The 20027-nt window shown below is 37.8% G+C and overlaps 1 protein-coding gene across 1 annotated transcript; it reads left to right on the forward strand.

The window, feature by feature from the left end:
* The first annotated feature begins 3142 nt into the window (after positions 1 to 3142).
* Positions 3143 to 19771, forward strand: pkp1a (plakophilin 1a). Its single transcript, XM_014999611.2, has 15 exons — positions 3143 to 3509; positions 5517 to 5626; positions 9445 to 9606; positions 9689 to 9867; positions 10003 to 10147; positions 10881 to 11088; positions 11534 to 11696; positions 12206 to 12323; positions 13768 to 13932; positions 14011 to 14199; positions 14337 to 14484; positions 15729 to 15915; positions 16014 to 16098; positions 17330 to 17422; positions 17557 to 19771. The coding sequence occupies exons 1-14, from the start codon at positions 3344 to 3346 to the stop codon at positions 17414 to 17416; spliced, it is 2112 nt and encodes a 703-aa protein (XP_014855097.2). The 5' UTR covers positions 3143 to 3343; the 3' UTR covers positions 17417 to 17422; positions 17557 to 19771.
* Positions 19772 to 20027: the final 256 nt, after the last annotated feature.

Raw genomic sequence — 20027 nt, forward strand, 5'->3', positions numbered from 1 at the left:
GATGTTTTCTGAAGGCAGTTTGTTCCACAGGATTTTATTGTTGGGTATCATCAGAGTAAACCGAGTGACATAAATGCACAGTAGGTGTTTTTTTTTTCTTCTACTTCTTTAGATGAAGCAAGGAATTTTATTAAAAAAAAAAAAAAACGTCCTGAGATTTGAACATGTCTAAAAATGATTTAGTCTTTCCCTAGAAGCATTTATTGCTCTTAGAATCCATTTTTCTTATTTAATCTGCTACAATTAATATGACCATAAATGGTGATATTGCAATTAATACAAGATTATATTTTATGATTATGATTAAAATGTGCAGCAATTAACACCACAATCCACATTTAGAATAATGTAAAGTACCTTTTATTATAGGCAACTTTTCAAAATTGTCTTCCCTGGAAAGTGCAGTGCTTATTTTTTCTTCTAGGTGGTGCTATAACGTCAGGCTATCTAAGCAGTGAGTTAAATTACACCCTGCCTGAAGACGTTTACTCTCTTTACATGCATCGTTTTAACCGGTCTCACTTAAAGATTTGCTGCTTTCATTTTTGTTTTCTCCCAGCTCGTCCTTTTATTTGATTACCCAGCACTTTCGTTAGCGCTACCATTCCTTAAGTTTGAAGAAATTCAAAGTCTCGGTCTGGAAGGTATGAATAGTCAGTTATTGGATTTTTTTTTTTTTTTACTTTTATGTTCTGTTCAGGTTGCAGAAAGTACATGCAATACAAATTGTCAGGGGCTTAGAGGTGTGTTAATCGTGTTCGTACAAATGTTCAGTGCTAATATCACATAAACTAAGGGATTTTTATTTGAATTTCGCCTTGCATGCTGGATATTCAAGCATACATTGAATAGGCATGTCAGGATTATAAATTTTGCTGGACAATAAATTATCACATAAGTTATTGTGATAAGCTATAAAAATGTCGTTTTGAGACTATTTTCAATTAATATAATGGTAATGGCACAATAATGAAAGAAGACATTCTCAAAGATCAATAAACTTTAAATTCCAAGGTAACACTGGAACTGGAAGACATTTTAGAAATCCAAAATAAAACGATAAAAACATCAAATAAAATGTCCTTCAAAACCGTCTAGCTGAGACCAAATCACAAGACTGAAGACATTTGTCACAACGTTTTTGGTAAACAGAGAAAAGCAATAAATATTGCAAATGGAAAATCTTGAGCTTGTTAATTAATTTTCATCACAAACATTGCACGAATGGATTTTTTTGCGACAGGCCTAACCAATAAACAATGTGTTAAATAACTGAGGAATGTGGCAGAGTACTGGTGATATGTAATAGGTGCGGTTGCTTGGGTCTTTGTTATTGTTTTGTGAGTTTCCAAATGTTTTTTATTGGCAGCCATTAATGTGATCTGTGTGGCAACTCCTACCAACACAATAGCTTTAAAGCCAATGAAGACTCGCCACAAAAAAAAAACTTTATATTGCAGAACTTGTTTCACATAATCACTACCTTAGAGAATAATAAATCTAAGACAGTAAGAAGATAGTATTTTTGTGACAATAGCCTACAACTTTTTAATTAAAGTCCTTAGTGAAATGACTCTCATCTTCTTGAAAAGTCTCACAAAGTCTTTTCAAGTCAAGTGGTCAAAATGGACATTTAAATTGGCAGGTTTGGTAACAGATTTAGGACTCCAGCAAAAAATGTAAACAGTTCCTAAAGGAATCTGGACTGTGTGTGATCAGCTCATCTGGGACCAAGGCAATTAGAACATGAAACAAAAACAAAAAACATGGAGATTCTTTCATTACCTGCTCAAAAAATAAAAGTTTCAACACATCATCTCATTCTCATGAACTAAATATTTTTATTTATTTTTTTTTTACATTGGAGATAAAGAGTTTAACTAAGGACAACATAAATGCAGCAAATACCACTGGTTGCTATTAAAAGTCCCAGCCATCATTAGCCATAACATAACTACTAGCTGCCCAACCTATCACATTTCAAATGTTTTGCAGGACAATAATGCAGCGGCAGTAGTATTGTAAAAACTCAAATGATGTTATGACAAAACAAAAATTAAACAATTTTAAAAAGTCTTGTATTCTATGCCGTTCCATTTACTTCTAGATTGTAATGCATCAGTGGCAGAATATAACCTTTGCTTTTTTTGGCATCAAATGCAGTTTCGATTTTTTTTTTTTTTTTTTTTTTTTTTTTGGAGACTCACTGGCACGTAAGTAACAGAAACCCAGGTATTTATTGCCTTGGTGTTGTTCAGCACGAGGGTGTGGTGGGAAACTCGTACCTGCAGAATCTTTGCCAAATCAGTCGGGTTATGCTGAAAGCATGTGTTCCTATCGGCACAGTTCCCGCTCTAACTCTTCTTCTTTTCCTTGATCCTTTGGCTCCTCCCTTTTTTTCCCCCTTTCTTTCTCCTCCCAGTCTGACTCATGCCGTCTGCCTCACGTGCAAATCAGACAGTAAGAAGTCAAGTCCGTCTTGTAACAAACCCCCATTGCACTTTCAGCTGCAAGTACTATGCGACACCAAAAATATTTGCAGGTTCTTTATCATAAAATGTCTCAAGGTTATGCAGGCTAAATGAAGCGCATATGCAAATAAGATAATTTTGATGGATAATGCATGGATTTGATCTAAACTAATGCACTGCAACTCTGGCTGTGCACATAAAAATCCTGCTGGGAAGATGAACATTTGACATAATGCAGTCCTTTCCTACCATCATACCAGTGTTGTGGTACTCGAAGTTGGTCTTGGTCTTGTCTTGGTCTCGGGTTAGGTGGTCTTGAACACAACACTGCATCATACAGTTCCATCTTTGGGATTTATTTTTTATTTGAAGAAAAAGCTGTTTTAATTTTCACTACAGCTTTTATTCTGATGACTTGTTCAACTGATACAATTTGTATATGATCAGCTGCATCAAACGGCTCTTTGAACCTCTTATCCTCAGTTCACCTTTCAGCTGGAATAGTTTGCAAGTTAAAACACAAACACTGTGCAGTTCTGCAACGGTCCCAACAATGACATAACTAAGTATTTAAATGTGCGCAGGCACTGCAATGTAATATGGGCTGTCATTGGGTTCCTCTTTCTCTCTCTTGCATGTGCTCCACCCTTTATCCCCACACCTGCATGTGAACTTTCCTTAGCCCTCGAAGGGGCGCGGTCCCCGAGGGTGGAGTCCACACCTTCTGCTCTGGGAACATTTACCATATGTGAGCTCTCTGGCTTATCCGCTGCACCCGTTGTTGCTGCGCTTCTTCATCGCGGGGCCTCAGCTCTCGTTTGGAGAACTCGTTTGACCCACCCGCTCCAGGTCAGGGATCCGAGTTTGGGAAGATGATGGGACTGCGATCGGCCACGGAGCCCGAGAGCGCGGGGGACACCTCGCTCATGACGCCGTCCGACAAGGACCTGAGCTCGGGACAGCAACGTGTGCTGAGCCAGGTCAACAGCATTAAGAGGAGCAAATCGAAGTACAAGAACGGCACGACGAGTCCCACAAGTATGGAAACCAATTTCTTTTGAGTTATTTTAAGTCTCGCGGAGGGAGGTTAGTTTGAAAGTTTTCGGGTTTAGTTTTGCCGTCTGAGGAAAGGTGCGTCATTCAAATTTCCAGAGGTGTCACTCACCAAACTGGCTCCGTTCCCAGACATTTTTTTTTTGATACGGTTAGGTACTCGTTTGATGTGTATAGATGAAATCGTGGTGGTGGTGGGGGGATGTTCAATTTCTAGTCCAAACTAGTTTGGTGTGGGAGTGACGCTCACGCACACACTAAAAATGTTGACAAAACTACCGTCGCAGTTTCGATAGGTTGAAACGGCAAAATAGACTTTTCGAGACTTAAGCTGCTTGTACTTTATAAATGTCATGTCAAGCAGTCGACTATAATTACCTGACGGTCCCCCCCTCAGGTAGCAAGTCAGCAAACACAAACATCATTAAAGCAATCATTTTCCAGGAATACAAAACGTCTGGAATTAGCCTGTCCTGCAAAACGCAGTGGTGGGAGCTGCTATAAAATGTATAAATGTAATAACAAGAGTACGACCTTTGCATAATCTGAAAAAGAAAGAGTGCAGTCTATTTAGTTCTGCTTATTTTAGGTTGCCATGAAAACATAGGATTAGTTGTGCTTAGTTACACGCCGACAGCTTTACTGTTTTAGAGTCACTTTGAGCATGCACACAAATGTCACCAATAGTGAAATATTTGCCATGAAAAATAAGCGAGTGAACACAACATGAAATTAGATCACATGAAATAATCCAAAATTGGCTAATTTATTCCAGAAATGAAAATCAAATGAAAACTGTTAAAAGTTCTTCTGCTGCAGTAAATTGACTGATTGCATGCATTTTTACAAGTTGATTTTTTTTTTTGTTGGAAGCTAGAATTTAAATCCCTAATTTTATCTCAGTTTGAAAATAAACTGCAAAAATGTGGGGGGGATTTTATATGCCGATTTACAATGTTTTCAAAGGTAATTAACTGGTGTGTTCACAGTTCTCAAACTCTGAATTATGGGAAGAAATAAGGATTGGAGCCGCACACACATCTGAGTTCACAGGGCTGCTTTTAACTTTCATATCTGGGAGCTCACATTAACCATTTAGAGTTCCATACAGAAATGTTAAAGCAATGTATATACAAATTCACAATGCATCAACAAAAATCATAATAATAGACATTTGCCTCTGTGAATTGAATCAGTTCTATCAGTTGTAATCTGACCAGTCGGTCAGATTACGAAAAAAAAAAATGTGTAGCTTGTTTTAAAGGCACCGTGTCATATGGTTTATGTTTAGGTTTTGAGGTGCAGAAGCTTTATAAATTGTGTGTTTTGACAAGCTGTTCAAAGTTAGAGGGAAACCAGTTCTTATTCATAAACAAAAATAAAACAGAGAAGTGTGTGTGTGTGTGTGCGCACACATTAAAATTGTTTTAAAACAGTACCTATTCTGTTTAAGTCAAATTTGTGTTTAGTTTAAAACAACCTATAAGAGTTGTTCTAAGCTGTTTTTTCTATCACGAGAGTTGTTTTCCTTAAAATCATCCAAAGTTACATCACCAAATTTTAATAAAAAAAAAAAAAATTGATTTCACTCCTCAATTGCTCAAATACTTTTTCCTAATTTCAACACACATTAGTAAAACAAACTGTTTTACTTCATTTAGCATTTTTCTTTATGCCAGGTCTGTTTTTTCCACTCTGAATAATTTGGTAATTAAGGAAACAGTTTTTCAAGCAGAAATCTTGTCACTCGGCCCAGAACAGCCGTGAGTCTGTCGTCCTGAGTCTGAGACCTCATCTCATCTCTCTACGACATGATTACAACATCCATCCTCTAGATTCTTACTTGATTTCATGTCTGTTTTTCATTCTAGATTTAGAACCATCAGACTATTAAAATAAAATCCATATCTAAGGTTTGGAGTGTATGCATCAACTTTTTTTTTTTAAAGGATTCAGTGGTTTTACTTTGTTATTTCTCTTTTATTTCCACAGACCCTGCTCCACCGACTTTAAAATCCTCTGACTTTGGGACGTTCAAGTATAGGGGAGCTAGCGCCTACGTCCGCTCCGTCTCCAGCGCGTCAGCCGCTCTCCAGAATAGGGTAACTGTTTCTCTCTCTGTCTGTGTCAGCATCATGTGTCGGTAATCGGATCACAGACTTCTGCTTCTTTCAAAGACTCTTCAAGAAAAGGCCTTATTGTAGTTTGTTAAAGTGACAAAGATGAAGTACTTCTGTTAAATAGTTGGTTCATTTCATCTTCATCCTTAACACTACATTATTTATCTCAAATATTTCCTATGGACCCATTGCAGCCACATGATCTTGCCACCCCCTGTTGTTAGTTGAGATGGCAACTAGTCTGTGTGTCGACATATATGTATATACTATGTTGGATATACATTGAGAAGAAATGTCTTGCAAATTGCTGCAACAAGTCATTAAAAGCCGATTTGGGGTGAATGGCTAGAAATAGACTTAAAATAATCAAATTGCTTGCATTGAGGAAAGAAATAAAATAATAATAATTTGACGAACTAGATGCTTTTGTTTTCTTCCTATTCTGTTGCTATTACTCGAAAGCAGTAGTTGAAAATCCTTACTGAGGCTGTTAACCAAAACATGTTGTTGAGAAACTAATATGTAATATTCTGAGTTCACATTATGGCAGCGTTGAGTGATGGATAATTTATATTGCTGATAAAAGCAAGTTCATTTTTATAGCACCATTGATTCACAAGATAATTGAGTGAAAGAAGATAATTGAGAGAGAATAGAATACTTCATAACCTGAGTTCGGAGAAGCAATTAGATACTTAATTTGAAGTGTTTCAAAAAGGATCCTTGAGGAGACCCTTATGCGATATCAAGATTAATATTTATGAAGGCGGAACATTAAAAAGTCACCTCCTCTGAGCATCAGGACATGGTTTTTACTCTGAACAAGTTGTGCTCTAGTTCGAGGGTCCAGTGAAGGAGGTTTGTCTTGTTCGCGAGTGATGAAAGGTTGGAGCAGGAGACGTGTAGACAAATTACGTCCACATCGGCAGTTTTGCAGGTGTCACATTGGCTCGTCGTGGTAAAGTAGGGATTGAGCCCAAAAAGCTAAGGTCTCCATTTACCGGTCAATTTATATTCAAACTTTCACCTATGGCCATGAGACATGAATCATGATCAAGAGAACAAGATCCTGAATACAAGTGGCTGGGGTCTCCCTTAGAATGAGCCGGACATGCAAAGGCTCGACTGAGTTTCCCTCCAGCACACATTACCTCAATGACCCAGTCTCTGATAACTGACACACAATGAATGGCTAGATATTTGAACAAACAGAGTAGCTGCAATGCTCTGCAGAAAAAACTAATTAGATTTTTGTTTTTCTTGCATGCACATGCTTGTGTGTTTTTTTGCTTATGTAAAAAGAAAAGCGTCACACTCTACTCTGCTACAAAACTCCGGATTCGATATGCGTGTACTGAGATGAGCTATTCTGTAATCCAAATTTCAGTAGCGCGTGTTTACGTGGCTCTTTGTTTGGGTGTGTGTATGTATTTATGGGGATTTGGCCTGACCTGACCTGCTTGCACGTACGTGAGGCATTTCTAGGAAACATGTTGGTGTTGCCTGTTCTGATGAAGGCTCACAATCCACACATCATGCTGTGTCGTATTTTATTTGTCTGTAAACATGCACATCAGGAAGAATAGTTTTGAATATATTCAGCTATACTGAACAGCATGTGCAACTTTATGTAGCTTATTCCCTGAAATCCAGGAAAGAACAATAATAATGTACTAAAGTGAATTGCCATCATTGCTGATTTAGTAGTCCACAAAAAAGCATAAGTTTAATTTCCGAGTTGAACCCCCCCCCCCCAAAAAAAAAAAACAAAAAACATTTAGTTAATATTTTACAGAAGTGAAACTTGTTTATTTAGTGGCCGATCTCAGTTTATTCTTGCCTTCAGGGACTCAATGAGCTAGAAAGATCAGTGACATTTATCTTGTAATCTCTGTAGTTTCCTGTTATTTTAGGAGCCACAGCCTCTGTTAGATAATACTTTATAAACACTGAATGTCATTGTACATGCAAGATCATTTGATGATAGCATACGTTTCAATTTTTGGCTGCTGTAGAATTATTTTACGGTAAAATATGAGTCTATCTTATTTGACAACTTGCCCGAAGCTGAGAAACACAGCCTTAAAGGGAGGCGTGTTTAAAAGCTGCTAAACTGGCTTTTATTAAAACCTTAAGTTTTCTCCAGAGCTGTGTTTCTTCATTCACCCCACTGCATATCCATTGCGTTTCTCATACAGTTATAATTCAGTCAATGAATCTTGCTTGATCCAGTTAAGACCACATGCAACAACTCGCTGGATCTGTGGATGTTTCCAAGTACTGCTTCAAAGAAGCTAAAGATATTCAGACGCTATGTTGAATATCTTTTTCAATTTTTCCTGTCAAGTCCCTTGGTGATATGTGTGTGTGCTTTCTCAGCAGCATGTCAGGCTTAAAACACCAGGAGATCAACTGTGCATGCCTCTCCCTATAACTTTCACATAACCTTCCTTCCTTCCTGATAAATTAAATATGTCAGAATGTCAGCTGCAGACAGGTGGAACTTTGATTAATGACTTTTCTGCAAAGAGAAAGTTGCTTCTTTCTCCACTGATGTTCATTGATCAAGTTTTTACTGGAAATGGTTTCCCTGCCAAACCTTTCATTTTTGTGTGACAACGTTTGTATGGACATTTATCGCTTGTGTTGCTCCGACTCTTCTGAATTTTACTCCGTCCTACTTGGGAATATTCAAATAATGTGTGTGGGTGTTTGTGTGCTAGCCTGGCCATTAGCTTCCAGTGCAACGCTGCTCATAAAAAGGGGCCAATCAGGAAACAGGAGAAGTTGTGAGCGATCACATTGATTTTCTGTTTTAGAATTGTAGTTTTAACAATGACACCAGAGGAAGTGAACAAAGCCGTTTAATCCCTGTTGGCCATGCTTTTACACATTGAATTAACATTAGCAAAAGTTTATAAACCAACAAAAGTTAGTTTATGAAACTAACAAAATGTATTTTGGCTGTCGCTCTGTTGTTGTCGTGTCAACCTTCCAGACCTCTCAGATCTTCTGGTTCTGGTCTTCTCTGCATCCCCAGAACCAAACATGGAGAAAGCAGCATTCAGCTTCTATGCACCTCAAATCTCAAACTACCTACCAGAAAACTGCAAAACTGCTGAAACACAGAGTTCAGTTAATTCAAGGCTAAGATCTCGCCTGTTTACAGCTGCCTCTGTTTAGCAATGACTGGAACATTGATCAACATATGTATGTGTTTTCTTGATGATATTTGGCAAAGTGTAATGTTTACTGCTTGTTTCAGACTTGATGACTGTATGATGTTTTTATGATTTAAATCACTTTGAACTACCTTGACATTGAAACGTTCACCAGCTGTTCCAATAATTGTGAAAGTTGTTTTATGCTAAAAATCAGTTTTTCAAATAATGCCTTATAAGAAAAAGAAGGAACAGAGCTTAAAAAAACACCCATGGATCAAAAACACTAAATTAAACTGTATTATGTAGTTGGTCACAGTCTGTAGAAGACAGCATCACATCCAGCAATGGGGTCAACCACACCTTTTCACTAAAACAGGAATTTCTGTCATCTACTCACTCAGAGTCGCTCTCAATAACCGACTGACTCTTAAGTTAGTTCTCTGTGGCACACAGTTTTTGGCTAAGAAGGGAGTTTGCTTAGATCAATTTGAGAATCTTCAATAACACACCCTAGGAATCTTTGCAGTCTTCAGCCAAAAACTGTTTCATTCAGTTCTGATTTGTTTTCTCACATTTTTGGGACCATAACCAATAACTTCTGTTCTTTTCTGCTCTGCAATTTATGTAAATGTTCAGAAGAGCCGAAGTCTAACAACTAAAAATCCGAAGGGAAGATTAGTCGGCTCCAACATGGAACAAGTCAACACCTCATCCTGGACAAAAAGCTCCAATGGGCTGAAACCCAGTCGGAGTGACCCCAGTTTTATTTCAGGTCGTCTTGCTTCAGCACCTAGCATGGTGAGTAGCTCTTGCTTCAGTGTTCTTGCCCGATCCCAAAATAATACCGAAATAATTTTGTTCACTATTATTCTTTTTCTAGAAAGTCAAAGGGCAGATCAATTCAAGCCAAATTCAAGTTACTAAAGAGACCCGTTCGACAATTAATGGCCCGTCTTCCACCGAGAGTCAAACGCAAATTGTCTTGTCACCTTCCAACCAGTCTCAAACCGATGGCAAGATGGGGTCCATTAAGGTGTCCAAAATCGAGCAGTCGTCCTTGTGAGTTTAGTTTACTCCTTGCCTTTTGCTTTGATTCGTTATATTTATTAGGCATTCTTCCCCTCACCCCCCTCTTTTAAATTCTGAACGGATAATTGCCAACTCTGTCTTCAATTCCTATGTGTTTTCTGATAGGTTCAACTCTACAGGAAACATGTTTGATTATATGACCCTAGAAGATGCCGTGGAATTCCTGAAGAGTACTGATGAGAGTTGCCAGCATCGTGGGGCCAACTATATCCAACATGTCTGCTTCAGTGACGAATCAGCCAAAAACAAGGTTGGTATACCGCATGGATCTTGTTACCAGAAGGAATCGCATACAATGTAGGGTCTTTTGTCACTGGGCGAGTGGAGGCGTGTTTGCAGAAACACAGCATTTAATGTACAATGGAATGGTTTAGATCAAAGTGAATTTTCTGTGTTAATTTTTTTTTTTCCAAAGTCTAGTGTAAAATTAGTTGCTAAATTCTCTTGACAGCTTATCTTCACAAATGCTTTCCATCCATGAGTTTGAGCTATTTTGCCATGAATAATAATGAAACATTTCAGTTTAGATATGCAGACCAGGTAAACATCCAATAAAAAGGAACAGACTCAGGGGACTACATGCCACACTTTTTAAATTTTTTTATTTCTAATAAAACACTTTACCCTTTTCCTCTTACTTCGCAGCTCTGTGCATACTTTGTGTTTATCACATAAAATGTATAAAGGAAAAAAAATGGCATTTAGTTGCACCAAGGGGAAGACACGCTAGTGAATACTGTTGTCCGTTTGTTCATACTTGGAAATGACAGGAACTAGATTTTTAATTTTTTTTTAAGTTTTTTTTTTTTTTTTTAAACAGAATCAAAGCTTTATGTTGATTGTGAAAAGATACATCTATTCTCTCTGATGAGAATAAAATTGTCACTTCATCAAAAATGGCAGCTTTGAAAAAATCCTGACAAATTACTCTAATCATAAACCGGAAATAACAGGTTGTCTCCCAATCGCAAATTTTGTTGCAGGTAAACGAGTATGAAGGAATTCCACCTTTGGTGGAAATGCTGGACAGCGACAACCCAAACTTACAAAGGGCTGCTTCTGGTGCTCTGAGAAATCTCGTCTTCAAGCACAAAGAAAACAAGATGGAAGTTCAGAAATGCGGTGGCATAGCTAAGATCCTGAACCTAATGAAGAACTCAGAGTCTACTGAAACGCAGAGGCAACTCGCTGGTAGGGACGCCTGATCTCAAAAATTAAGGCTGCATTTTACTGAGAAAACAGGACATTGTTATATTGTTTTTGAATATTATGACGATTACATGTAATTAACCAGCTGATCCGTAGCATCTCAGTCTCTAAGGTGTAAATCAGGTGTGGGTATTAAGTTATGGCCTACCAAATATTTAATCCCACTAGTCCTTTATGGTTGTGGTGTTATACACAGTGAAATTATGATGAATCATGCAGCTCTGCTTAGAATTATTTTTAATCTAAAGACACAGATAGTCATTTTACTGGACTTAACAATGAGAACTGTGGGATTAGGAAAAGTGTTTTAGTAGTTGTGTAAAAATGCTTATGCATTAAAACAGTGATATATATATATATATATATATATATATATATATATATATATATATATATATATATATATATATATGCATTTTTTAAAAAGGCCTACTCTGGAACCTGTCTTCCATTGACGAACTGAAGACTGAGCTAACTTCGACAGCACTTATCGCTCTGACTAAGAATGTGATGGTGCCATTTAGCATCCCAAAGGACGACTCAGAACATGTAGATCCAGAAGTCTTTTATTTTGCCACCGGCTGCTTGAGGTAAATATCTTTCTTCCTTCTGTGTTTGCTTTTGTAACATTTTTCAGAGCATCAAAATGTATCTGGTAAAATCAAAGTTGAGTAAATACAAAGAACAGTTTTCAAATATTTCATTTATCAGGGGGAAAAAAGGCATTAAAAAAACAACATAGGCTCTATATGAAAAAGTAATTACATCTAAACCTAATAACCGGTTGTGCACCCTTGACGCCTGTCAGATCTTTGCAGGACCTTCCATTGAGTTTGTCATGTTACTATGGCTCAGCTCCTCTTTGGAGAATCGTTTTTAAATTACCCACATAGAAGGATTTTTGCATATGAAAATATTTTTTCCCTGTGATAAATGCTATTGTAACTATTTTTTTTTCTTTTTTGGTATTTACTCAGGTAATCTTCAACATTAAAATGAGTTTGAACTGAAAATCTGTTTTTACATTTTCTGACAATTTGTGTGGTGCATGTACATGAAACCACGTAATAATGAGCAATGATTAATGATGTGCATGTAGGAACCTGAGCAGCGGCAAAAAATTTCACAGGGAAAAAATGAGAAATTGTGAAAACCTTCTTGAGGCCCTGGTGACATACCTTTCATCATGCGACAAAGAGGGGAGACTAGATGACAAGGTAAGCGTAAATAAACACACGTCGTCACATCCGTCATTGTCGGTGTCGCTTCAATCAGGCAATGTAGTCGAGCAGTTGCCAAACAATTATTCAGCAACCTATTTCGTAGTTGTCTAAAAGTGCTTTTCTGTGAGAAAGCTAATCAATAGTCCAAGCAATTGTGTTTGTATTCTATCTTTGGATTTAGTGTTTTACTGTGTGTTGCCTGATTTAGTGACGCCTTATAATAACTGACTCCTGAACTGCGTTGTCGGTGGCAGCACGTGAAGTTTAATGATTTGTATGAAGTGTTGCTTCACTGACCTCCTCATCGAAGGAAGTCTATCTGTTCATCAGATGCTTGTTTTATTCTTGGTCCTGTTTGTTTCCATTGAATTTGGATGACTCACTTCTCAAGACTCCTCTTTACTTCTCTCCCTAATCCCGTTGAACATCTCTCGTGTTTCTTACACAGAATGTGTTCATTCTACACTTTAAGCATTTTCTGAATTTTGCTTGGAAGCATCCATTTGCTAAAATAAATGTATGTGCATGTTCCTGGGAAAGTACTGCATGCATGTAGATTTTAATCTTCACATACATAAGATAACCGAAACCGCAAGTTAGTCTTCCCACACAGTTGGGTCCATTCTTGTCCACACTCCTTTCAAATTTAGATGTACATTTAATTTATTCTAGTGGGGACATGCATAGTTCAAAGGATTAAAAAAAAACAACATTTTAAAATGAATATTGTATTTAAAACAATGTTTTTGTTTTTATCTACATTTTTATAAGTAAAAGCAATGTAGAACAATTCTTATAACCTTCTTACTAATGAATCGAAATATCAAATTGCTGACCAGTCTTTTGCACATTGCCATTGCTATTTTGACAATTTATTTTTCGCAATGTGATTGCAAGAAGTTCTCACTTCTTCCTACCCCATTTTGAGCATGATATGTTAACTGAAACAAAAAAATCTGTATTTTCTCTTCTTTCTTATGCACTTCTTGTTACTGTGCACTATTTTATTTTTATATTTGTATCATGTTCGAATAAAATTTCATTTCATTTCATTTCAACAAGTCTTTGAGGGTTTAGCTCCCTTCACAGATTCTCCATCAGTGCAGACTCTGGCCTGGCAACTCTGGAACATTAATGTCACTCCTAGTCAGAAGAAGCATATTGGTAGACTAAAATATCACTTTAAATGTACTTCTGCAGTATTGAGTATGAATAATTTTGGGTTTAAATGTACCTGCACGGTTGGAGTATTTACCAAACTTCATTATGATGTAGAATCCCTTTTATTAGTATTTCTTCTTTGTGTTAATTTTGGTTCAGGGACTGCTGACGGCCTGTTGCTACATGACTCAACTAACAAATATAGTTATAGAAAAAAAATTACTTTAGGACATGTTGTCCTGCATGATCTGTTTTATTTCTTGTTTTCATTTTATAGCCTGTGGAGAACTGTGTGTGCACCCTCCATAACTTGACATACCAACTATGGCAAGAGTGTCCGGAGGCTACATCCTCAGCAGAGGTTCAATCTGATAATCCTGAGGGTAGGAAAAGCCCCACAGTTGGATGCTTCAGTCCTAGAAGCAGAAAAACTAAAGAAGAGGTGGGTGTTAACCAAGAAGCTTGTCCCAAATCACGATGACCGCATTTTAGGTCCTAAGCTGCTTTTCTCTCTGCTCAGATTTTCTTAGACCCACCGCAAGACTTGAGAGAAGGCAGTGATAAGACAACCATGGGATCAGATGTGAAGTGGTTGTACAACACAAAAGCCATAGATGTGTATGTTGAGCTGCTCAAGTCGTCTAAAAGCGATGTCATTAGAGAGGCCAGCTGTGGTGCCATGCAGAACCTCACTGCAAGCAAAGATTGGGTTAGTAGTAGGAGATGTTACAAACTAAATCCATGTAAATTTCCACTATGAACTCATTGCATAAGTGGTGTAAATATGGACAGCTTCACTGAAGTGGTACATACAACTGAAATGTATTTACGTGTCTTGTGTTTCAGAGGTCTGTAGCTGTGAGTGAGCATTTGTTCGACCAACTTTCGAACAATTATCTCTTGTCCAGTCTATTGCGGTCCAAAGTTACTCAAAAGACGTATCTCTCTCTTCTGGATAACATGTCTCGCACACCCGATTTGCAATCCCAGATGGGTAAGAAACAACCTTTATTTTCAAATAGGATGGACTGTTTCCAGATGTGAAAGCCATGGTAGACTCATGATCCTCCCATTTTCTAACACACTTAGCCTTGCAGGGTCGCAAGGGGTGCTGGTTTCTATCTCCAGCAGTCAACGGGCGAGAGGCGGGGTACACCCTGGACAGGTTGCCAGGGCAACACGGAGACAGACAGGACAAACAATCATGCACAGACAACAACACATTCACACATCAGGGGAATTTTAGAGATACCAGTTAACCTGACAGTCATGTTTTTGGACTGTGGGAGGAAGCCGGAGTACCCGGAGAAAACCCACACATGCACAGGGAGAACATGCACACTCCATGCAGAAAGACCCCGGGCCGGGAACCGAACCCAGGACCTTCTTTCTACCAACTGCGCCTTTGTGCGTCATATTCATGATATATAAAATTTTCCTTAATGGATTTTTTTTTCTTCATAATGATAATCATGACTCACACCTGAGAACCCCAAATTAATTTAAATATTACAACAAATAACTCACAGGTAACAAATATGACAATACAATCAGTTGATTCCAATATTATTAATGTGCACATTGATATTGTGATGATACTGTGCAACCCTTACTGAGAAACATGCATATTAAAAAAAAAAAAAAAACTATATCTAAGTCTCTTTTTAGAAAAAACTGTCTTTCGGTTCAAGCATGTGAATGGAAAACTGAGTAGAAGAAAGAAAATCTAGCTTAAAAAAAGGCACACGAGCCACAGGAATAACCACAGCATCAAGAGGATTGTGAACCAAATTAAGCTAAAATGTTTGAGGGGGAGATTCACAATGAGTGAATTGAATTTAGTCACAGCTTCAGGAGTCACAACACGTTCATTAAGAAGTAAATGGACTGGCCTTGTCAAACCTCATCTTCTAAGATGAGAGTAAATTTAGATGTTTTTTTTAGGAATGCATGTCCCAGGGTCCGCTGGAAGCGAAAAGAGACGGTGGATCCAAGTTGCCAGAGGTCCAGTTTGAATTTTTCGACAGTGATGCTTTGGGGAATCATTGTCATTGTGTTCGATCAGAGACGGTGATTTTAGTTTCCATCAGAGGAGGAGACCTGCGCACTCTACTAATCTCAAAAATATCTCACTTTATTAAGATGCACCTGTGTGTCTATGGAGCATACACTGACTGCACTCAATGTCATGAATTTCATTTATGTGAAATAAGGTTTCACCATTTCTCTTCTCTGTAGCGCCGAAGATTTTGCCTGAACTTGGGAAGGTTTTGACTGAACCCGACTGGCCAAAAGAAGCAGATCCTTATAGTGTTGCAACTGTTTGCAACGTGTTACCTAGACTGCTACTGGTAGACCGGAAGATCACCAAGAACACCATGACTGCAAATCTGATTACGGCACTGAAGGATATAAGTGAGAGAAAGTGAGTTTGTTTTTGTTTGTTTGTTTGTTTGTTTTCCAGCTATTCCATAGACTTACTCACTTTGCTCTCCCCAACTGATCATTGTCTCTTTGTTATAGGCCCCAAGACGCTGGATCCCTTGCAGCCTCAAAACTGCTACACAACTTGTGGACAAATAAGTTTCTGAGAAGCACCATAAAACATGTAAATTTATAAATCACTATTTAACCTGTACCTGATTAGGGGCCTTTTCCTCTCCAGCAGACACGACATGAACTTGGACCAGCTTACAGTTCAAAGCAGACGTTCACACACACCGAATAGAAACACATGCACCCTCCTCCGATAAGACCATACATCTCATTATTTTAGCTCAGTTAAAAATACTAATATATCTGTTTGCTAACTTTGGCAACAAGGCATAAGGAATATGTGATTAACATGATTTATTTATGTCTTCAAAATTAGAAATTTACATGCAGAATGATTACTCTGCCTTGAAACAAGAAGGGGAATCTCAGATAATGATGGCTTTTTTTTTTTTTTTTTTTTTGGAAACTTCTGATTTCCAAAAATCAGAAGTTTTTCTGATTCCAAGCTACTTGGAGGCCACAGGTGGAACGCACTGCTTTCTTGTTTGACATGATGTGAAAGTTAAAAGAAACCAGCCAAGCTGCAAATGTCTGGTACATCCTTGGGCACGATTTTTCAAATAATTATATGCGAGTACAGTCATAATGAGAATGTCCAACCATCGATAATACTAATAATTTGTTCGTATTGTTTCTCTCATTATTGTGCCATTTAATCAATAAAAAATAATTGTAATCATTCTAGCTGACCTAAAACAAGAGACGTTTGGTCTGATTTGACTCTAGACAGTGAGGCAAAGAAGGTTTTTTTATTATTATTATTTGGTGTAGATGTCTGGTTTCAGCAGTTTGGTGAGTGTTTTTAATTACTCCCCTGACTCATGGAGACACTTTCTCCTTCCTTCTACCACACCCAACATGTTGGTCATTTCACAAACAGTAAGACTGGAATCCTGGCATACAGGCTGGTTAATCCTCTCAGTTATGGAGAAAGTCGTAACAGAGGGGAGGTGGGCGGGAAGAACAGAGGGAAGCAAACAGGAGGATGAAGTGTAACCACTTGGGGAAATTGAGCCGATTGGAAGAAAGTAAAATGTTCTCTGCAGAGCATTTTTGCATGAGCGCAAATAGTTATACTTATGTAACTATTATTAGACAAACTCAGATGTCATAAAACCTCAACAGACGAGTAGAGCAGGTTGCAGGGTGGAGAAACAGCAGATTCTCTCACTTGTGATCTCCCAGAGGCTCTTTCAAATTGCTGACACTGTACATTGCTTCTCTGTTGGTGGCACTGGTGAGAGACGTCGAACTGATTTTCTTCCAAACTTTGCTCTCTGCAGCTGAAATTCGACAGATTCCATTTTGTCAATCCAACAACCATAGCGGCTATCAAGGACTCCGACGATGAATGTCTGCCCCAAAATTAACAAGAGGTAAGCCTGCCTCTGAATGCTCATTCAAACTTGACATCTCCCATGTAGGCAATATAAGCCAAACGAATCAAAAAAGGTATTAGGGCTTATTTTCTTAGCTGCTTCTTTCTCTTTCTATGTGCCTGTGCTTGCAGAAGGAAACCCGCCTGATCAGAAGCTCCTGCAGCCACACCCTTAAAGTCTTCACTGCCAACCTTGTTGGAAGAGCCTATGAGTTATGCCCTTCAAACACTATGCATCTACAGTGGGGAGAGTTTAGCCTCGCCAATGATCAAAAGTTGTAATTTAATTTGAAAATGTTTGTGCGTTTCGGTAGGCTAAGTGTGGGAGGTAGGCGAGCGTTGGCGCTAAAACCTAATTCATGCAGCCTTCGATGCACATAACCACTTCATGGATTGTGACTTGCAGCGATTCTTAAGAGTCACAAGTTGCATCACTGTGAAATATTACAATGTTATCAGTTACTAGTGTGGCTAGAACATCCATGGTGATGTTAAGAACTGGCATATACGTCAGAAATATGTTTTTGTTTTTTGTTTTATTTTAAAATGTGCATGTGGAAAATTAAGTGTTTTTAGTAACATCAAGCAAAAATGATACGAAAAAGATTCAGTTTGAGGTCAAAATAAGTACACCACCAGCTTATATCGTGAACAGATTAGTCAGAAAATATCATGTTCACATATACGAGATGTATTTGTTGATGTTAAAAATGCTATATTTCTCTAATTGTGTATATATATATATATGTGTATACATGTTATTCTATGACAAAAAAAACATGCATATAACATGGTATTATCAGTGTGTGAAAGGTCCATATTTCACATATGGATCTTCTACTCATTTTGCTTCTTTGCCATTTCATCCAGTTTGAACCCATTGCTTCTTCTAAAAGCTTTGTTTTGTGACGAAATGATAGCTTCACTCTTTCAAGATTTTCACAAACATTAATTCTATTTTTTATTCAACAATCCCAACTTCTTTAAAATCTCTTTGCACTAAATGATCTATAACATACATAAGATTCAGCTTATCAGGCCCAGAAATATCATACATTTTCAGAAAAAAAAAAAAAAAAAAACATAATTTTCTTCCGGGTTTGAAATGGAAGTGGGTCGGGACAAACTGGCATTGTGTGGCTACTAAATGGGAGTGCGACATAGCAAAGGAGCAATTTGACTCTAGCTGCTTGTTGGCTCTTAACAGACATTAACCAACAGTTACAGCCTGGCCTCTGTTAAAAGTAAAAAAAAATGCACGTATTTGTTCTGCTAAAGCTTGTTTATTGACATGTTGCCTGTTTGAAACACAACTAAAGAGACATCTCTTGACACATTCATGTAATTTTACAGTGTTTTTATATAGCATGCAAAGCTTCTTTTTATTTTTCGATTTTTGTGGATAATTTTTTTTTTAAGTGATAAATATGCCACTTCTGATTTTATGATTTTATGCTTTACACCAGGCAGTGACTTCACTTCAGTAATATCAGTGGTCTTCATCGGATACTTCTAGGTTTCTTCAGATGTGCAGTACTGGGAGGGGAGGGGGACTCTTCTGTTTTTATTGCCCTGTCATCGAAAGTGCATATTGTGTAATTTGTATTTCTGATATAGGTTTGTGTTTTTTTTTTTTTTTTCAACATTGACTTGAGTTTTTATGAAAAACCAGAAAAAAAAAATAGAGGCAAAGTGGTAGCATGAGCGGTGGCATGAGCGAGTCATGCATTCAAAGGAGTTTTGTGCAGCAGCAAAGAGTCAGGCCTGTCAGCCACTGCCTTATGGCAGGCGGAGCCGGCGATGTGGGATGTTGGCATTTAGCTAATAGAAGAGCTGGAAAAAAAAAAAAGGCTGTTCCTTTTTATGTAAGCATAATGAATTATGAGCTAAGCTCAAATCGTCAGGCAGGAGGAAGACACAGAGATGGTTAATTTAGTTTTGTTTTTTTTTGTCCAACTCGTATCATGTTTTCTCTCTTGCAGCCTTACAGAGTTATGGGGTCTTCACAGGGTATCTGTTTTATCACAGAGCTACTGTCTATGTCTTCAAATAATAAAAAAGAAAAGAAAACAAACATGTTTCCTGTTGGTGCAGGTTGTGTAACAAACGATAAAAGACATCTCAGCTATTTGTTAAGGTGGTCGTCACCTCTATCAACCCAAAGTGAAAGACATTGGACATTTTCATACTTGGCTGTCTTAAGGTTCCTCTGCCTTTAGGCTCGATCACCTTCAGTATTTGTTTGGTATGTTTTTTTTTTTCTTTTTGAGAATTGTGTATGTTACATTTTATTAGGAGCTTTGTTGTTACTTTACATGCAAAAATAAACAGCTATGCAAACGAAGAACGTCAAGGTTGTCTGTTTCTTTGGGACACAACTTCTCCAGTATTTACAAATGAAATGACTGCACAACCGTATTTGTTGTGTGTGTTTAGAGTTTAGTGTCTGTTTTCAGATTTATTGGTTGATATCTTCAACTAATTAAGCCCCGGGCTCTCGTTCCAGGAGAGTTCCTGTGGTTTTGCGTGCCTTTCTCTGACTAAGAGTGCAACTATGATAGACAAACAGGAGACTTTTTTTTGTTGTTGTTGCTGTTTTCAAA

This window comes from Poecilia mexicana, unplaced genomic scaffold (genome assembly GCF_051168715.1).
Source record: "Poecilia mexicana isolate PSO_F unplaced genomic scaffold, ASM5116871v1 scaffold_7, whole genome shotgun sequence".
In the NCBI taxonomy this organism is placed as follows: domain Eukaryota; kingdom Metazoa; phylum Chordata; class Actinopteri; order Cyprinodontiformes; family Poeciliidae; genus Poecilia; species Poecilia mexicana.

Excerpts from the sequence above, each read along its gene's own strand:
- pkp1a (XM_014999611.2), top strand. The coding sequence starts at position 3,344 with ATGATGGGACTGCGATCGGCCACGGAGCCCGAGAGCGCGGGGGACACC. Across the intron at positions 11,697-12,205 it reads TTTGCCACCGGCTGCTTGAG|GAACCTGAGCAGCGGCAAAA; the intron begins GTAAATATCTTT and ends ATGTGCATGTAG. Across the intron at positions 14,485-15,728 it reads CGATTTGCAATCCCAGATGG|CGCCGAAGATTTTGCCTGAA; the intron begins GTAAGAAACAAC and ends TCTTCTCTGTAG.